Here is a 20776-nt window from a genome sequence, read left to right as displayed (position 1 = left end):
TACACATTATACTAGGATAAAGGACATTATTACTGTAAGAGGCCCACAATGGGGAATATTAAACTAAGAAATAGCCAGGATTGAGGACATTATACCTGGAAGGGGCCCGACATGGGGGACATTATTACGGAATGGGCCAGGATAAGGGGTGAATGAGGTAGAGTGATAGATAGGAGTGAAGTTGTCATGGAAACGGGAAGAGGAGTCAGTGAGTCGGGGAGAAGTTAGTCAGAGGAGAGCGGAGAAGAGAGGAGCTCCTGAGAGAAGGGGTCCTAGGGGCCAGAGAAGTGAATAATCCACCCGTGGCGCCCGAATCCACACTGATCGTAGTCGGGTGGAGGGACCAGGTCGCAGTAGGGACAGGCCCCAGACTGGTTGGTTTGCTAGCTGAGTCCTAGTCTCTCAGAGGCTGTGGTATCTGTATGTGCCACAGCCAAATCTACACACTTTTGCTAAAAAGGCAGCCACATGGGGTCAAGGGGATCAGGAGGACGTTGCCCGACAGGACCTAAGGCTGCTGGCTTGGGACACTGTGTGAGGTGCAGGGTAGGAGGGTGTGAGCTAGCAAAGAGAGATGACCTTGAAAGGTACACAACAAGGGGTCCCGTTAAAGTGCACCCAAGCTACCTGAGAGCTGGCTGGACCACCGACCCGGATGACACAGCACCCGGCTGGTGATTGTAACCTAAGTCTGTGAGTAAAGTGTGAAGACTGCACCCTGCTGTGTCCTCAGAATTATTTACTGTGTCATCTGCCCAGTACTGCAATAGCACCCATTGCCTAATTTACGTTATATCTGCGCTGGGGCCCACTCTACCTGTGGAGAGCTGAAACATCTTTTCTGTGGACCTGAACCGCAGCTTTGGCCATCCCTTGCCGAACACCACGGGTGGCGTCACGAATCAATCCCATATAACTTCCCCCTTGTATTTTTATTGCACGTCCAGGGCCACGGAGCCGGGTCACGGCCCGGTAACTTCCCAAAAGAACTGTCCATCCTGGTTCCGAGTACCCCACAGCTCTGGTGGGCATTGGACATGCGCACTGCAGAACTTTTTTCTGCCTTCAACATAGCCGAAATGTATGCCTGCTCGGGAGCGTGATGTGGATACTTAGGTGTGGATGATGCAGGGATGCATCATCCACACGAACCAAGAAGGAAGACGGCATTGCAAGAAGATGGGAGACACAGGATCAAAGAGAGCAACCCCAATCAGCCCAGACTGCCCGCAGGCATAACACAAGTTCTTTTTCTTCTCTTACAGGTCAGGTTTGGAGCTTTTGTATAGCATTATAGAATTATGTATATCAGCCCTGAAAGGTTGTGGTAGCCAAAAGTCATATTGGCCAAACTTGCTGACATGTTCCCTTTAAACTGTTCATGAATATAGGCCTATCAAGCATAAGTACAGGTGTTTCTTGCATGATATCAAATAGCAGAATACATAGTTGCATAATAAGTAAAGACATTCCCTGCATCCACCCAGCTTAGTCACACCCGCAGGTAGACGACTGCATAAATTGGAGCATGATCAGAACACAGTGCTCAGACTGGCAGGTGGCTGTCTCCACTAGAGTGTAACAGGTGCATAAGAAATATATGAAGCTGTCATGCTCAGGTCGGTAAAGCACTGTATTCCAATCTACCTCCGATTTATAAGGCCATCTGACTGCTCCTTTTTAGAGAGTCCCTGTGAGAATTACCACACCTTATGATATTTGACAGGCCTGAAGACATTAACTCCTTCCTTACTCTAACAAGAAGTGATCATAAAATGTTCTCCAAAACAATATCAGTAAAAACACTGTTGTGCCTTACATAAAAATCAAGGCTTCAAACAGCTCAATTGACAAAAAAAAAAAAAAAATAATAAAAAATAACTCAATGTATTTTTTTCAGCCTCTTAAATAAAACAAAACTTACAAACTTGGTACAGCCATAATGGTACAGACCTGAAGATTTATGTTTCCAGGTCACTTTTATGGCACAGTCAAAACTTGCAGCTAGGAGACAATGGTGCTCTGTAGTAGGGGATGTCCCTTCATTCAACTGTGCAAAATATTTGGATAAAAGAGAGATATTTCTGAAATTGGATAAGAGAGAGAAAATTCTGGAATTTTTTGAATGAATTTCGGGTCTGATACCAGAACCTGAACTTACACAGGTCCGCTCATTTCCAGTCAAGGACAATGATTAATAGCGAGATGTAGCGGCTGACTACTATGAACCATAGGCTGACTGATTCCATGTTCTGATTTATTAATAAAACTTAGATTGCATATTACGGTAAATTGAATGCTGTGGTACTTTTTTTGCACTTTTATAGCAGACTGAATGTGGTAAAAAAAAAAAGGACCGAAAACAATGGTTGAATTCTGAGTAGTTTTTTTTCATCTTTGAATTGGATTTTTTTCTAATCCAGTACATGTTGTGGTAAAATGAATAGTGTAATGGAGCGGTGGGCAATTCTTTTTCCTAAGATGCCACGTGAGAGACTAAGATGCCCCCTCCTCCACCATTGTACTCAGCACTATCTGTATCCCGATAGTGTTTTCAGCCCTTTGACTGTCTCAGCCCACAATGTGGACCAGAACAGCCAGTAGGTTGGATGTGGTCAGCAATCAAAACATTTTATGTACCCCAAATTGGTATCAATAAAGCCTTATGCTTTCCACACAATAGACAAGCCTTTGCACAACTCCCGCAAGAGATAAATAAAATTGTCACTGGTCTCAGGAAATTTCAACACAATCCAACATTTTTATTTTTTAATAAGCTTTAAATTTTTTTCACCACTTAAATAAAAACTTTGTATACATAATTATGTTTCAAGATCACTTTTACAATGATCACCATAATAGCAGTTTCCATAAATCAATGGCAAAATAGGACATTTTTTCACAGTAATTAGCTAGTGCAAATGTAGAAAAAGTTCAATAATAGATGCTAAAAAATATTATTTAGCACTGATAATTCTAGATTGTGAGATAATAAAATTATTCTTATTAGCAGCATGATGTGTAAATGTTTCTGGCTGACTTATACATGTAATGTAAAATAAAAAGGAATAAATGAACTTGTCAAAAATTCTTCAATATGCTTCATATGCCATAAAATGTGTGTATTTTACCAAAACGTTTCACATGCACACACACATTCTTTTAGGCCTCAATGTCTTTTCTTGTCTAATGGCTTTTTTACATATTGCTGAAAAGCACTGCTATCTTAAGCACTTTGTAACCTTGATAGAAAGTTTTTATCGGCTATAAACTGAAAGTGGCCATGATGGAATGAAGTGAGCATCGTGGTGAGGAACTTTCATTGATTGGGCTTACTTTTATGACTATCTAGTTGGCATCTTTTTAATGAAACTAGTAAACTTTGTTTCTAGTAACAGTAAAAAAGAATTTATTACGAACAGAGCAAAAATTGATGCAAAATGGAAACCAAAGTTCATGTTTTTAAATGGATACTTCTTCAAAATAAAAGCAAGTCTAATCAAAGTGTTTGAACTAGGGTTGAGCGACTTTTGTTTTTATAGGATCGGGTCGGATTTCATGAAACCCGACTTTTTCAAAAGTCGGGTCGAGTGAAATCGGCCGATCCTATAGAAAAGTCGGGGTCGGGGTCTGTTATGATAAGGTAATTCAGTACCACAATGGACATAGAGGTCAGAGCACATACAGTGACCTGACTATAACCCAAAAACATAAAACGAGCTCTGAGACGTGGGAACTCTGCTGACCGCAATCCCTAATCCTCTCCAACCACACTAGAGGCAGCCGTGGATTACGCCTAACGCTCCCTATGCAACTCGGCACAGCCTGAGAAACTAGCTAGCCTGAAGATAGAAAATAAGCCTACCTTGCCTCAGAGAAATACCCCAAAGGAAAAGGCAGCCCCCACATATAATGACTGTGAGTTAAGATGAAAAGACAAACGTAGAGATGAAATAGATTTAGCAAAGTGAGGCCCGACTTTCTGAACAGAGCGAGGATAGGAAAGGTAACTTTGCGGTCAACACAAAACCCTACAAACAACCACGCAAAAGGGGCAAAAAGACCCTCCGTACCGAACTAACGGCACGGAGGTACACCCTCTGCGTCCCAGAGCTTCCAGCAAGCAAGAAAAAACAAATAAGCAAGCTGGACAGAAAAAACAGCAAACAAAATAGCAAAAGCGGAACTTAGCTATGCAGAGCAGCAGGCAACAGGAACGATCCAGGAGGAAACAGGTCCAATACTAGAACATTGACTGGAGGCCAGGATCAAAGCACTAGGTGGAGTTAAATAGAGCAGCACCTAACGACTTCACCACATCACTTGAGGAAGGAAACTCAGAAGCCGCAGTACCACTCTCCTCCACCAACGGAAGCTCACAGAGAGAATCAGCCGAAGTACCACTTGTGACCACAGGAAGGAGCTCTGCCACAGAATTCACAACAGGGGTCGGCCGAAACACGAAACCCAATGCAGTGCATTGGGTTTCTAATGGTTCCCAGGGTCTGAAGGAGAGGAAACTCTCCTTTGGGCCCTGGGATCCATATTAATGTATAAAATAAAGAATCAAAATAAAAAATATTGAAATACTTACCCTCGGACGCGCCCTGGTTGTAACCGGGAGCCTTCCTTCCTAAGAATGAGCGCCTGAAGGGCCTTCGATGATGTCGCGGCTTGTGATTGGTCGCATGAGCGGTCACATGGGCGTCACGCAACCAATCACAAGCCGCGACGTCATCTAAGGTCCTTCAAGCGCTGATTCTTAGGAAGGAAGGCTGCGGGTTAGAACCAGGGCGCGTCCGAGGGTGAGTATATACCTACTAGGAATATACTCACCCTCGGACGCGCCCTGGTTTCGGGTTTCATGAAACTCCACTTTGCCAAAAGTCTGCGACTTCTGAATCTGGCCGACCCGTTTCGCTCAACCCTAGTTTGAACGACTCTAGTGTTCTGGACATATGCAGTGCTAAGTAGTGGATTTATTAACAGATCTCCATCCATTATGAGGTTTCCTGTATACTTCAATATGAAAAAAACACCCTATTGCTAAACCAAAAAAGTTGTGTGTACTACATTTTTTAACACAGCTAAAATACCTGTTACTAAAGTAACTGTCAAGGAGGCATCGGATTATCTATGTAGAATGGTTTGTGATTTCCATTAGTGATGAGCGAGTGTACTCGTTGCTCGGGTTTTTCAGAGCACACTTGGGTGTCCTCCGAGTATTTGTTAGTGCTCGGAGATTTAGTTTTCATGGCGGTAGCTGAATGATTTACAGCTATTAGCCAGGCTGAGTACATGTGGGGGTTGCCTGGTTGCTAGGGAATCCCCACATGTAATCAAGCAGGCTAATAGCTGTAAATCATTCAGCTGCCGTGATGAAAACTAAATCTTTGAGCAGTCATAAATAGTGTTGAGCCACCTCCCTAGTGTTCAGGTTCGGTTCGGTTCATCGAACAGGGAGGTGTTCGCCAAACTGTTCGTCAAACGTTCGACGAACACCGTCGAACCCCATTGAAACCAATGGCAGGCAAACACAAACACATACAAACACATGGAAAACACATAGAAAACACCTTAAAAGGTGTCCACAAGCTGACAAACTGCTCAGAAGACACAACAAACATGGAAAAGTCACAACTACATATATTCAGGCAAAAAGAAAAGAGGTGGAGGAGTAAAAGGAGGAGGAGACACAGATATAGGCATGTCATGCCCTTCCAAAATCAAGAAAGGCTTGAGTAAAAATCTAAACTCACTCTACCAACACCCAGACGTCTTGACAAAAAAATAAAAAAATAAATATCTTTAGGTAGAATGGCGGCGGGTCCATTCAGAACACTTTCCTTATAAGACGTAGACCCAATTGGGAGTTGTGCCAAAAAATGAACCCAATACATTCAGATTAATCCACCGTTTATCATATCCAAGGGGCAGGTCAGTAAATGACAACATCGACGTGGAACCAAGTACAGTACTATGTACTGTACCTCCTTTGACAAGGCAATCAGGTGGGTCAAGAAGTTGGTAAGGGGCACCCTAATGGCCAAAACAGATATTGAGGGGGCATTCCGTTTACTAACTGTGCCTCCGAATAGTGTCCTCCCATTGGGCTGCATCTGTGAAGGAGCATACTACATAGATCGCTGTTTGCCCATGGGGTGCTTCATATCCTGCTCACTATTTGAGGCGTTAAGTTGCTTCCTCGAATGTGTCATCAGGGACGTTTGTAAGGGGGCACATATTATTTATTACCTCGACGACTTCTTATGCCTGGGCCCAAAAGATTCGCCACAGTGTGAAAACACGCGGTAGTCCACCTATGAGAAGGAGAGAGCTGGAGGGAGAGTGGCACCCCAGAGCCGAAGGGTTAGATTGAGAAAGAAAGAAGGCGGTGTAGCTTGCTTCATGGATGGGGTACTCTTCTGAGTAGCAGAAATTGCTACTAGGCCCAAAAGGAATTCCTGGGCTAGATGCCATTACAAAATAGTACTTAGGTAAGTAGGCGGTGTAGCTTGCTTCATGGGTGGGGTACGCTGCTGAGTAGCACCAAATTCTATTAGACCCAAAAGGATTTCCTGGGCTACATGCCGTTAAAAATAGTACTTAGGTAAACAGGCGGTGGGTGGCTGGGCTACTCTGCTGACTAGCAGACACTGAAGCTTTGGAGCAGACCTCTGAAACCCAGGCCATAGTATGAGGAAACAACTCTGCAGACGACCCCACCCACCTGGAATTGATGATGGCAACGTCTTGTAAAACTCAGCAAGGGGACTAAATAAAAGAGTCTCCATTTTTTCCAAAAATTCTGCCACAGACACCACTTAAGTGGCATCAATTTTGCCCGAGTTTTTTAAAATGGTTGGTGAGGTGATTTTCAAAAATCATCAAGCTTTTAGTCTCCCTAAGATGACATAGGGGTAGAAAAGTCCTTGGGGATCCAGGATTTGTTCATCTTGATGAACGTTAGTCTGTCTACATTGTCACTGGACAGCCGCATGCGCTTATCTGTCAGCACACCACCAGCAGCGCTGAACACACGTTCAGAGAGAACGCTGGCTGCAGGGCACGACGAAATCTCCAAGGCATGAGTGGCAAGCTCAGGCCATTTTTCAAGATTGGAAGCCCAAAATGAGCAAGGGTCCGGTTCCACAGTCATGGCATCAATGTTAACTTGGAGATACTCTTGTACCATCCTCTCTAGGCGTTGGCTCAGCGTCTCCTGTGGCCTTGCAAATGATGGTCTAAAAAAATCTTGAAACGATTGGAAAAAATTTTTGAGTGATGAACTCAGAGATTGACTACGTGCACCACTGGTGTTTTGTGGAAAAGCAGATGTTAGATTCTATAACAGTCTCTACTGATACTCTTGCATGCGTGAATCCCTTTCTATGGCAGGAATCATTTCACCAAATTTGCTTTTGCACTGGGGATCTAAGAGTGTGGCAACACAGTAGTCGGCATTACTTCGGATTCTGACAATCCGAGGGTCATGTTGCAGGTAGGGCAGCAAGAAGGCACTCATCCAGGAGGACCAAGTCCTTGTCTCGGTGGTGGCGAGGTGAGAATCATGCTTCCTTCATCTGCCCTCTCCCCCCAACCTCGCACAACAGAAATTTGATCAAGGTCTCCCTCATCTGATGAGTCTTCCATGTCCAGCGCCAGTTCGTCCTCCACTTCTTCCTCGCCTCCTGCACCTTCCTCAACAGTTTGGTTGCTACCATGCGCCCTCGGTATTCCCTCTCCCCCAGCCTCCAATGCCAGCCACCTTGGTGCTGCCAACCTTCTTGACCTTGGAGATATGATCCCTTCCGCATACGACTCCTCCTGTTCCTCCTTCTCTTGTTCCACCACCTGACTCCAAACACTGTGTAAGGTGTGCTCCAGCATGTAAATCACCGGAATGGTCATGCTGATAATGGCATTGTCAGCAATAAACATCTTTGTTGCTATTTCAAAACTATGCAGAAGGGTGCATAGGTCCCTGATCTAAGACCACTCCTGCAGCGTGATTTGCCCCACCTCTTGATCTCATTGGGCCAGGCTATACGTCATAACGTAATGCACCAGGGCTCATCGGTGATGCCACAGTCGCTGCAACATGTGCAGGGTTGAATTCCACCGTGTGGGCACATCGCATTTCAGCCGGTGAACTGGCAGGCCCAATGACTTCTGTAGAGATGCAAGTCGTCAAGCTGTGGGATGCAAACAGCGGAAGTGAGCACACAGCGACCGTGCCCTCTGCAGAGGCCCATCTAGTCTTGGATAGTGAAATAAAAATTGCTGGACAACCAGGCTCAAAACGTGAGCCATACAAGGCACGTGTGTGACATTGCCCAGGTTTGCAGCATTGTCGCACACAGCCTTTCCTGGCTGCAGGTTGAGTGGAGACAACCATTGATGGAACTCGGTCTTCAGAGCTGACCACAACTCCTCTGCTGTGTGACTCACATTTCCCAGACATTTCAATGTAAACACTGCCTGATCCCGTTGAGCCCTGGTAACAGCATAGTGAGAAGGTGTGCAGGATTCCTTCTTGTGCAGTTACAACGCGGGTGGCATTACAAGACAGGCTTTGGGTTCAGATGGAGGACCGAGAGAAGGTTGAGGAGGCAGAAGCAGTGGAGGAACTTCTAGATACAGAGGATCGACGAGCAACTCGTGGCGATGGCAAGACTTGGACAGCAGCCCCTTCTCCTGATGTCGCCGTAGTTACCCAGTGCCCAGTCACCAACATATAACGCCCCTGTCCATGTCTACTCGTTCAAGTGTCTGTGGTGAAATGCATCCTATCACACACACACAGAGATTCTCAAGGAAGCGGTGATGTTGTGTGCGACATGCTGGTGTAGCGCAGGCACAGCTTTCTTTGAGAAGTAGTGGCGACTGGGCATCTGGAACTGGAGACATAAGGTCTCGAAAATCCTCTGTGTCCACCAGGCGGAAAGGCAGTATTTCTGTAGCCAACAGCTTGCTGATGGAGAAATTCAACCTCTTAGCTTTGTCATGGCTAAGAGGAAATGGTCTTTTACTTGTCCCCATCCGAGGGACTGAGAGCTGGATGCCGTGCTTAGACGGAGTTGAGTAGGGTGTCCCCAGCAAACTGCTGGTCTGTGAGGAAGGTGCAGGCGGAGATGTTATGTTGCCTTGATCAAAATGTGGTTTCGATGTCAGAAAGCGCTCAACACCAGGAGGTGTTTCCACTAGCAAATGTCCTGACGACTTGCCAATCACACTAGCTGTTGCGGGTAAAGAGGTGGAAGGTCTGCATCCAAAATCATGTGCGACTGCTGTCCCCACAGTCACATAGGATGAAGAGGACGTGGATGCACTTGATGGGGCAGACAGTGGTTGACCCGGCCCACTAGGCCACATTGTAGCACAGTGAGCTCCCCACTGCAACTTATGCCTCATATGCATGTGACGGTTCATACATGAAGAACTCAAGCTAGTGATTTTTTGGCCTCTTCTGAGATTTTGTTGACAAATCTTACAGACAACATGAGTTGGGTCATCCTTTGCAATGTCAAAAAATTCCCAGGCTATGCAAGGCTTAGAGCCTGTGCAACCTGAAGAGCCACCACGACTTCTGGTCTGAGGCACTGTTGGGGTTGAGGATGCAGTTGTTGACGTGCTTCCAGTACTCTGTCTCTGTCCAGGAAGGCGCACCATTACCTCATCGTCAGACTCATCACTAGCATCCTCCTCCACCTCCTCTGCTGACCTCATGGACTGGTGGACTGGGGGTTGACAGTAAGTGGGGTCTACAACCTCGTCATCATCATCCTGTGTATTCTCACACCCGTCGTCCTCAGAGCCAACCTATTCCTGCCCTGACCGAAAAGTCAAGTTTTCGTTCCCATCAGGTATCTCAGTCTCATCATCATCTTCCTCATTTTCTCCACCAACAGGAGTTACAGTTTGGGAATGAGGGTCTACATTATGCTCAGAACCTTCTTCATCTGGGCCTGGATCCGACTCACAAAGATTCTGGGCATCAGTGCAGATCATTTCCTCGTCTGGATTTACAGAAGCTCTGGAGCAGACCTCTGATTCCCAGGCTATAGTATGCGTAAACAGCTCTACAGACTCAACCATTTGTGTTATCCCATGCTCAGATGGGCAGCTGGAGACTTGGGAGCTGTGAGGAAGCAAGTTCGATTGGGGTGACAATTCTGAGGACTGGAGTAGTTGTGATGTTGAAGTTGACATGGAGGAGAGCCCACTCGAACGAGCACTTGATATCCGTTCAAGAACCTGTTTTTGTGCCTCATCTGGAATTTTCGGCGATGCTTATAGCGATGGTCGTAAGAAAGGGATCATATCAGACTGTCCACTAAAAGTAGACATCTTACTTTGGCTGGAAGATGGTCTTTCTTCTGCAGATGTTACTGTTGCTTTACCACCTACCCCACGGACACAACATTTTTTTCCCTTTCCAACCTGCCTATTCCCCTTTCCACCAGCAGCAGGCCTTTTGCCACTCATTTTAGTGCTTAACTAATTGGCAACTGTGTATCTGTAGCTACTCTGCTGACGTGCAGACACTGCTCCGAGGCCCTAAACTAATAACTGGATTATATGCAGTGAAAATAGAGATACACAGGCGGTATAGTTTGTTTCAGAGGCGGGCTACTCTGCTGACGTGCAGACACTGCTCCTAGGCCATAAACTATTAACTGGATTAGATGCAGTGAAAATAGAGATGCACAGGTGGTGTAGTTAGTTTCACAGGCGGGCTACTCAGATGACTATCAGACAATGCTACTAGCCCAAAAGGATTGGCTGAGCTAGATTACACCAAATGCTGTGACAAACACTTGCACAGCACTGGCACAGACCTGCCTGGCAAACAGTGCTATGAACTGCTGTAACCTACCCTGAAAAGGGCTGATATTACAACTAGTCCCGACTCCTCATGACTCCCTAAACCTATCTCTCTGACAATTCGCTCCAAACAAACACTCTTTGTCTGTATAGCGGCCACAGCAGCAGCGGTGCCGTCTAACACGAAGCTGCAGCAGTGAGGAAATGGTGGTGACGGGCAAATGGCTGGTTCTTATAGGGCCAGGACATGTGACATACACAGCCAATGACACATGCCCTTGCTTGTGTGCATCACATGCACATTGCTTTGTGCGTGCGCACTGATGATAGGCTGAGAGACTGCACCGCCCCACTGTAAATGCGGGAAAGAAAAAAAAATGGAGATCGGCGTTATTTCAGCACAGATCTATTCTCCACCCCCCGCCCACTACACACTGAAACAGTCTATTAACAATGATAAACAATTTTAATGTGCAAATCAAGCTAGGCTTTTGCTGAATGAACAGTTATCGAACAGAAACTCGAACAGCCGAATTTAAAGCAAATTGTTCGGGTTCGTCGAACGACTTGAACACCGCCCAAAACAGCTCGAATTTGAGCTTGGCGAACAGTTCGACTCGAACACCGCTCATCTCTACTCATTAATACTCGGAGGTCACCCGAGCGTGCTCAGGAAAACCCAAGCAACAAGTACACTTGCTTATCACTAATTTCCATCAATCATTCATAATTGAAATTAAACAAGGACTTGCATAGATGTTTAATTATGAATCATCCATTGCAGCCATTATTGTTATATAACATAACAGTGACAGATTTTCGCCATATTACTGTGATGCATTCTGATCATTTGTGCTTTCTGTCATAATTACTGAACTTGTATCTTTAGCGCACATTTTCTGTTTTCTGTATTCTAAATATTCAACCACAAGATAAAGAATAATCCCAATTAATAGGATGGAAAGTACTACATATAGTTTTACATAGACACACAGAAAGTTACTATATGCAAATGCAATAACGAATCCAAGAGATTCCCAGAGGCGATAATTTGCAAAAGCGGCTTCTTTGTGATCATCAAATAAAACTCCATAAAAAGCTGTGAAAAAAATAAAAGAAGACAATTATTTCAAATAAACACATATCTGATGTTTTACAGGTTTATATATGCAAATATATATTTCTTAGTGTTTTGTATATTTATTGGGTTTATAATGGTCCATCTAAAAGAAATTGCTACAAAATGTAACCATGTTAACTGAAATGTTTAACCCACCTGTAAGAACTGAAAAATAAGTTTTATTATACTCACCTGCGGGACAGTCCGGTCCGATGGGTGTCGCTGGTCTTGGTCCAGCGCCTCCCATTTTCTTATGATACCCGTCCTCCTTCTTGCTTTATGTGGATGATGCGACCCTGCATCATCCACATAAAAAACAAAGTCTTTGTTTCAGCTCCTTGGATTAAAATCTTTTCAAATTTTATTCATATGCCTAAAATGTGACAATGGACATGCTCCAAGACCACACCAATGATGCACAAAGGGAAAGCAAGCGACGAGTTTCGATCGCGCAGGCGATCTTTATCAAAGCTGACTTTGATACATAGTCTGCTTGCCATTGCGCTCCTGTACAGGCATACTTCTATGCCCTGTTGAGGTTAGAGCAAAGTATTTCAGTGTGCAGAAGCTGGAAAAGGTCAAAGAGCCCCAGCAGCGCATCCAGGGTGGGATAGTGGCAGAAAAATTGCTATAGCACCAGGTTGAGGACCTGATCCATGCAAGGCACGTGTGTGAGATTGCTTCCGCATAGGGCCGCCATCATTTTTGCACCATTATCGCACACAGCCTTCCATGACTCCAGGTTTAGTGGAGACAGCCATTGCTCAAACTCAGCCTGGATAGCTGCCTGACTGCAATCTCCAAGGTATATTAAATTGAGCAAAGCCAGATTGCAGTGATCCATGTCTGTGCAGTGCGGGGGTGGGGGTGATTCTAACTGCACAGTTAGAATGCGTGTCTGATTAAGGAAGAGATGGAGGGCACAGGTGGAGACCCTAGAGGAGGTGGAGGTGCCAGAAGCAGTGGAGGAAGTGTTAGATACAGAGGTTTGTCCTGCAAGCCTTGGGGATTCAAATACTTGTGGAGCAGCCCCTTGACCGCCTGCCCCCACAGCTACCAAAGTCACCCAGTGCTCATTCGGTAAGATGTAGCGCCCCTGCTCATGTTTGCTCGTCCAGGTGTCAGTGGTAAAATGCACCCTGGCAGACATACATTTTTTTCAGGGAACGGGTGATATTGTGGGTGACATGCTGGTGTAGTGCAGGCACAACTTTCTTAGAGAAGTAATGGTGACTGGGCAACTGGTACTGGGGACTGCGATGGCCATCAACTTTCTGAAACCATTTGTATCCACCTGGCTGAAATGCAGCATTTTCGAGGCTAACAGATTGGAGATGGTGGAGATCAAGTTCTTAGCTTTGGCATTTGGAGGAGAAAACATTCATTTTCAAGACCACAACTGCAGGAACGAGGGCTGGCTGCTGTGCTTATAGAGGCTGTAATATAGAGAACAGGGCATACTGCTAAATTGTACCTGAGGTGCAGGCAGAGATGTTTTTGTGGATTGAGAAAGATGTATTGTGCTAGTGGCTAGTGACACAAAAACAACATTCGTATCCACTGCCATAACAGCTGATGGGTTTTCACTTACCCTAACTCTAGGGGGTAAACAAGTGGAGTTTCTGTGGCAGGAGACCAGTGTGAGAAAACTTGGCATGGTGAGAGAGGTGCAGGCAGAGATGTTATGATTAGTGTTGAGCATTCCGATATCGCAAGTATCGGGTATCGGCCGATATTTGCGGTATCGGAATTCCGATACCGAGTTCCGATATTTTTGTGATATCGGGAATCGGTATCGGGATTAAGATTCATGTGTAAAATAAAGAATAAAAATAAAAAATATTGATATACTTACCCTCGGACGCGCCCTAGTTGTCACCGCTGCAACCGCCATGCTTCCGTTCCTAAGAATGAGCGCATTAAGTACCTTCGATGATGTTGCGGCTTGTGATTCGTCGCGTGAGCGGTCACATGATTACCTATTAGGAATATACTCACCCTCGGACGCGCCCTGGTTGTAACCCGCAGCCTTCCTTCCTAAGAATCAGCGCTTGAAGGACCTTTCGATGATGTCACGGCTTCTGATTGGTCGCGTGACACCCATGTGACCGCTCACGCGACCAATCACAAGCCGCGACGTCATCGAAAGGTCCTTCAAGCGCTGATTCTTAGGAAGGAAGGCTCCTGGCTACAACCAGGGCGCGTCCGAGGGTGAGTATAGCAATATTTTTTATTTTTATTCTTTATTTTACACTTAAATCTGAATTCTGATACCAATTCCTGATATCTTAAACATATCGGGAATCGGTATCGGAATTCCGATTCCAGTTCAGAAGATCGCCGACTTCATGGCCGACCCCACACAGGGGTCGGGTCGGGTTTCATGAAACCCGACTTTGCCAAAAGTCGGCGACTTCTGAAAATGGCCGACCCGTTTCGCTCAACCCTACTCCTTAGGGCTAATTATGATAAATGGTATTACTGCTGTTAGCAACACTTAGGGCTCATTCCTCACTGCGATGAAATCTTCTGAATGCAATCCAATTAAAAATCAGTTTGCATTCGGACCAATATTATTGTATCATTGTGTGCTCATCTGTGTTTTTTTTTTTCAAGCTTAGATCGGATCACGATCAGACTGGAAAAAATTGCAGCATGCTGCGATTATAATCAGAATAGAAGTCAATGGGTGCGAGAAAAAAAATCATACAGCACTCGGACCATGAGAATGTTGTTTGATTTTTACACAACGATCTCCTTTGAAAAGACAGTAATTCATCTGCCATGTACAGTAAAATCACAGCGGGACCCGACAGGAAAGATTACATACAGTATATACACATAGAATAGGTAGATATACAGTATATAACCACAAGAAAAGGGGAAGCATATACAAAATATACAAAACAATTTTTTATTAACACAGATGTATGAAATAATAGATAAAAGAATCAATTATAAAATGGGGTACACAATATAGAGAATGCTACAAAGTGCACACCATAACCCTATTCAGGCTAAATATCCAATAGTCAGGGATTTATCAATGCCTATTAGTACAGTATGTGATCCTAAAAGTAATCACCAAAAAGCTGCAAGATGTTAAGAAAGATAGACTACTATATAAATTACAACAGAAAAGTTAAGCACATGTACTGTAATTTATCTACCGTATATACTCGAGTATAAGCCGACCCGAGTATAAGCCGACCCCCTAATTTTGCCACAAAAAACTGGGAAAACTTATTGACTCGAGTATAAGCCTAGGGTGGAAATGCAGCATTTACCGGTGAATTTCAAAAATAAAAATAGATCATTATTTCCCCATAGCTGTGCCATACAGTGCTCTGCACCGTTCATATTTCCCCATAGCTGTGCCATATACGGTGCTCTGCACCGTTCACTGTGCCCCATAGATGTGCCATATACGGTGCTCTGCACCGTTTACTGTGCCCCATAGATGTGCCATATACGGTGCTCTGCACCATTCACTGTGCCCCATAGATGTGCCATATACGGTGCTCTGCACCGTTCACTGTGCCCCATAGATGTGCCATATACGGTGCTCTGCACCGTTCACTGTGCCCCATAGATGTGTCATATACGGTGCTCTGCACCGTTCACTGTGCCCCATAGATGTGCCATATACGGTGCTCTGCACCGTTCACTGTGCCCCATAGATGTGCCCCATAGATGTGCCACATACGGTGCTCTGCACCGTTCACTGTGCCCCATAGATGTGCCATATACGGTGCCCTGCACCGTTCACTGTGCCCCATAGATGTGCCATATACGGTGCTCTGCACCGTTCACTGTGCCCCATAGACGTGCCATATACGGTGCCCTGCACCGTTCACTGTGCCCCATAGATGTGCCATATACGGTGCTCTGCACCGTTCACTGTGCCCCATAGATGTGCCAAATACGGTGCTCTGCACCGTTCACTGTGCCCCATAGATGTGCCATATACGGTGCCCTGCACCGTTCACTGTGCCCCATAGATGTGCCATATACAGTGCCCTGCACCGTTCACTGTGCCCCATAGATGTGCCATATACGGTGCTCTGCACCATTCACTGTGCCCCATAGATGTGCCATATACGGTGCTCTGCACCGTTCACTGTGCCCCATAGATGTGCCATATACGGTGCTCTGCACCGTTCACTGTGCCCCATAGATGTGCCATATACAGTGCCCTGCACCGTTCACTGTGCCCCATAGATGTGCCATATACGGTGCTCTGCACCATTCACTGTGCCCCATAGATGTGCCATATACGGTGCCCTGCACCGTTCACTGTGCCCCATAGATGTGCCATATACGGTGCTCTGCACCGTTCACTGTGCCCCATAGATGTGCCATATACGGTGCCCTGCACCGTTCACTGTGCCCCATAGATGTGCCATATACGGTGCCCTGCACCGTTCACTGTGCCCCATAGATGTGCCATATACGGTGCTCTGCACCGTTCACTGTGCCCCATAGATGTGCCATATACAGTGCTCTGCACCGTTCACTGTGCCCCATAGCTGTGCCCATATACGGTGCTCTGCACCGTTCACTGTGCCCCATAGATGTGCCATATACGGTGCTCTGCACCGTTCACTGTGCCCCATAGATGCTCCACATAAATCTCTGCCGCCGCCGCTGCTGCTGCTGCAATAAAAAAAAAAAAACACATACTCACCTCCCTTGATTGCAGCTCCCGGCGTCTCGTTCCGGCGCCTCCATCTTCCCGGCGTCTCTGTTCTGACTGATCAGGCAGAGGGCGCCGCGCACACTATATGCGTCATCGCGCCCTCTGCCTGAACAGTCAGAGCGCAGACGCCGGGAAGATGGAGGCGCCGGCCGGGAAGATGGAGCGACGCTCGGCGGCTGGAACGAGGACAGGTGAATATGCTATACTTACCTAGTCCTGGCGATCCTCGCGCTGTCCCTCTGCCTGGTCTTCGGTGCCGCAGCTTCTTTCTCTATCAGCGGTCACCGGCAGCGCTGATTAGAGGAATGATTAGGCGGCTCCACCCCTATGGGAGGTGGAGCCGCTTATTCATTTCTGTAATGAGCGGTCCCACGTGACCGCTGAAGAGGGGAAGAAGCTGCAGCACAGAAGACCGTGGGACCTGCCCTGATAGGCAGTGTATACAATTTTAGATACATATAGAGGTCTATGTTCCTTTCTACGACAAAATAGAAAGGCAGGTAAGATACTACGACGTTACTTAGGCCATAATAATTGCCACCAAAAAACACTCTAAAGTCAGGCATTACATTTAAACAAGGTCATTACATGGAGGTAACCAGAAGGTATAAAGTGCAAATAGTGCAACCGTCACACAGTGCCATTTTGATCGCTACGACGGTACGATTCGTGACGTTCCAGCATTATCCATACGATATCGCTGTGTCTGACACGCAGCAGCGATCAGGGACCCTGCTGAGAATCGTACGTCGTAGCAGATCGTTTGGAACATGTGTGACACCGATCCAGCGATGCGTTCGCTTGTAACCAGGGTAAACATCGGGTTACTAAGCACAGGGCCGCGCTTAGTAAGCCGATGTTTATCCTGGTTACCATCGTAAATGTAAAAAAAACCAAACAGTACATACTTACATTCCGGTGTCCGTCAGGTCCCTTGCCGTCTGCTTCCCGCACTGTGACTGCCGGCCATAAAGTGAAAGCAGAGCACAGCCGTGACGTCACCACTGTGCTTTCACTTTACGGCCGGCAGTCAGTCAGTGCGGGAAGCAGACGGCAAGGGACAGACACCGGAAAGTAAGTATGTACTGTTTGTTTTTTTTTACGCTGGTAACCAGGATAAACATCGGGTTACTAAGCGCGGCCCTGCGCTTAGTAACTCGATGTTTACCCTGGTTACCCGGGGACCTTGGCATCGTTGGTCGCTGGAGAGCTGTCTGTGTGACAGCTCTCCAGCGACCACACAACGACTACCAACGATCACGGCCAGGTCGTATCGCTGGTCGTGATCGTTGGTAAATCGTATAGTGTAACGGTACCCTAAGTCTTGTTAGACAAAATGCAATAAATACAAAGCCTAGTGAAAGTATGTATAAGGCATTGTAGAGGAGGAATTATCCCAGCAAGTGCTGTTAGGGTGGTGGCAGATGATAGAAAGATCAAATAAGGCAAAGCAGCAACAAAGAATATGTAAAGGTAAGATAAGGTAAACAACCTGAAGCTGTAGCACTGAACCCCAATGCGTGTATCGCGTGTTGCTTCTTCCTGGGGAATTTGTATGTATTTGTATGTGGATTTATATACAAATACATACATATACCAAAATGTGATGCAATGCAGTACAGCCAAGTTTTCAGGGAAAGAGTAAATTATAAAAATAAACAATTCATATTTCTATTATTTTAAGCATTCTTACTATGTAGTATTATTTCCATATATGACTAAGCGAGCGTGCTTGCACATTGCAGTCAGGCACCTGTTCAGCGGTTCCAGTCGGTGCAAATACGCTTAAAAATGATGCACAGCAGAATATACGTTCTCTCTGCTGGCACCATTGTCTATGGTGCCATAGTCTATGGCTCAGTTGGCTCATATGATGAATCTTGTTTTGGGGGGGGTTCAAATGCATGCCCCGACGGGGTCTACAAATTAATTTGAACATTATTTGATGTTAAGTACTGACCATTTAGAAGAGTCTGACAGATGGCATCAGAGATACTCCACAAAGTAGGAAAAATGAAAAATACTGCAAACTGGTTGGAATTTGGACTCCATAGCAACAAGGCAATTATACAGGACACATTTATCGCTGCAGCTGGAATAAAAAAATGTTAAAAAAATTGTTATAAACAATAAAAAAATAAAAAATTGTTAGAAACTAGACTTTAACTAGGGCAATCTTCAGTTGTGATTAGCCTGGCAGCATTTCAACTTATTTCAAAATGTCCTTGCAACCATTTTTGACATACTGCAAAAGTTTTTTTTATACAGTTTGGTCAAGAAATCCCTTATGCCTGCTTAAATAAGTACTCCTATCAAAATTCTTATCCTCTCAATATATTTCAATCAACATATTATAAACAGTGGGGGAAAAGTATTTAGTCAGCCACCAATTGTGCAAGTTATCTCACTTAAAAAGATTAAAGAGGCCTGTAATTAACTTCATAGGTAGACCACAACTATGAGAGTCAATATGAGAAAACAAATCCAGAAAATCACCTTGTCTGATATGGCAAGATTTATTTTGCAAATTATGGTGCAAAATAGGTATTTGATCACCTAAAAACATGCAAGATTTCTAGCTTTCACAGACCTGTAACTTCTTCTTTAAAAGGCTCCTAACTTATCAGTATAAAATATACCTGTCCACAACTGTTGTGAATTCTGTGGCAGAGCTCCCTCCTGTGGTCACAAGTGGTACTTCTGCTGATTCTCTCTGTGAGCTTCCGTTGGTGGAGGGAAGTGGTACTGCGGCTTCTGAGTTTCCTCCCTCAGGTGATGTGGTGAGGTCGTTAGGTGCTGTTCTACTTAACTCCACCTAGTGCTTTGATCCTGGCTTCCTGTCAATGTTCCAGTATTGGACTTGTTTTCCTCCTGGATCGTTCCTGTGGCCTGCTGCTCTGCATAGCTAAGTTTTCCTTTGCTATTTTGTTTTTTTTTTTCTGTCCAGCTTATCTATTTGTTTGCTGGAAGCTCTGGGACGCAGAGGGTGTACCTCCGTGCCGTTAGTTCGGTACGGAGGGTCTTTTTGCCCCCTTTGCGTGGTTTTTAGGGTTTTGTGTTGACCGCAAAGTTACCTTTCCTATCCTCGCTCTGTTCAGAAAGTCGGGCCTCACTTTGCTAAATCTATTTCATCTCTACGTTTGTCTTTTCATCTTAACTCACAGTCATTATATGTGGGGGGGCTGCCTTTTCCTTTGGGGTATTTCTCTGAGGCAAGGTAGGTTTATTTTCTATCTTCAGGCTAGCTAGTTTCTCAGGCTGTGCCGAGTTGCATAGGGAGCGTTAGGTGCAATCCACGGCTGCCTCTAGTGTTTGTTGGAGAGGATCAGGGATTGCGGTCAACAGAGTTCCCACGTCTCAGAGCTCGTTCTATGTTTTTGGGTTATTGTCAGATCACTGTATGTGTCTGACCTCTATGTCCACTGTGGTACTGAATTGCCTAGTCATAACAAACAACCTCAATCAGTCACACTCTAAACTCCACTATGTTGAAGACCAAAGAACTGTTGAAGGACAGCAGAAACAAAATTGTAGCCCTGTACCAGGCTGGGAAGACTAAATCTGCAATAGTCAAGCAGCTTTGTGTGGTGAAATAAACTTTGGGAACAATAATAAGAAAATGAAAGACATACAAGACCTGGGGCTCCACGCAAGATCTCACCCCGTGGGTTCAAAATGATCACAAGAATGGTGAGCAAAAATCCCAGATCCACATGAGGGGGACCTAGTGAATGACCTGAATAGAGCTGGGACCACCATAACAAAAGCTACCATCAAACCAACAACATAGTGAGATTAACTCACTAGAATAGACAAACAAAGAAATATATACAATACAATCAAATACAAAATCTACTCAAAGAGTGAATATAAAAGGAATCCAAAATTTGGAAAACTTAAAATAATTTTATTGATTACAATATTAAAGAGAAGGAGAAACTGACAAAAATGACATAAAAAATACCATAGTACAGGGAGATAAGTCACTTTCATAATTAGGAGCAAACCACGGAACATAGTAATATCTAATCATTAGGTAATCTTCATAAAGTGAAAAAGTAGATAAAAAGACCGAATACAAAATCTGAAGTAAAGTGCATGAAAAGCATACATATATAGGAGTCCTTGAA

General features: G+C 45.1%; 1 protein-coding gene across 1 annotated transcript in view; it reads right to left on the bottom strand.

Moving 5' to 3' along the window:
- Window positions 1–11654: 11654 nt before the first annotated feature.
- The window catches only part of LOC138644852 (protein unc-93 homolog A-like), a 345859-nt gene continuing 336737 nt past the window's right edge, over window positions 11655–20776 (bottom strand). The window contains exons 7-8 of the mRNA XM_069733739.1: window positions 18607–18738; window positions 11655–11926 (exon numbers count right to left, since the gene is read on the bottom strand). Of these exons, the coding sequence (XP_069589840.1) occupies window positions 11655–11926; window positions 18607–18738 (404 nt within the window). The remainder of the gene's footprint in view (window positions 11927–18606; window positions 18739–20776) is intronic.

This window comes from Ranitomeya imitator, chromosome 7 (assembly GCF_032444005.1).
Source record: "Ranitomeya imitator isolate aRanImi1 chromosome 7, aRanImi1.pri, whole genome shotgun sequence".
Classification (NCBI taxonomy): domain Eukaryota; kingdom Metazoa; phylum Chordata; class Amphibia; order Anura; family Dendrobatidae; genus Ranitomeya; species Ranitomeya imitator.
Note: the sequence above shows the minus strand (reverse complement) of the source record. Positions and strands in the feature narration are given on the sequence as shown.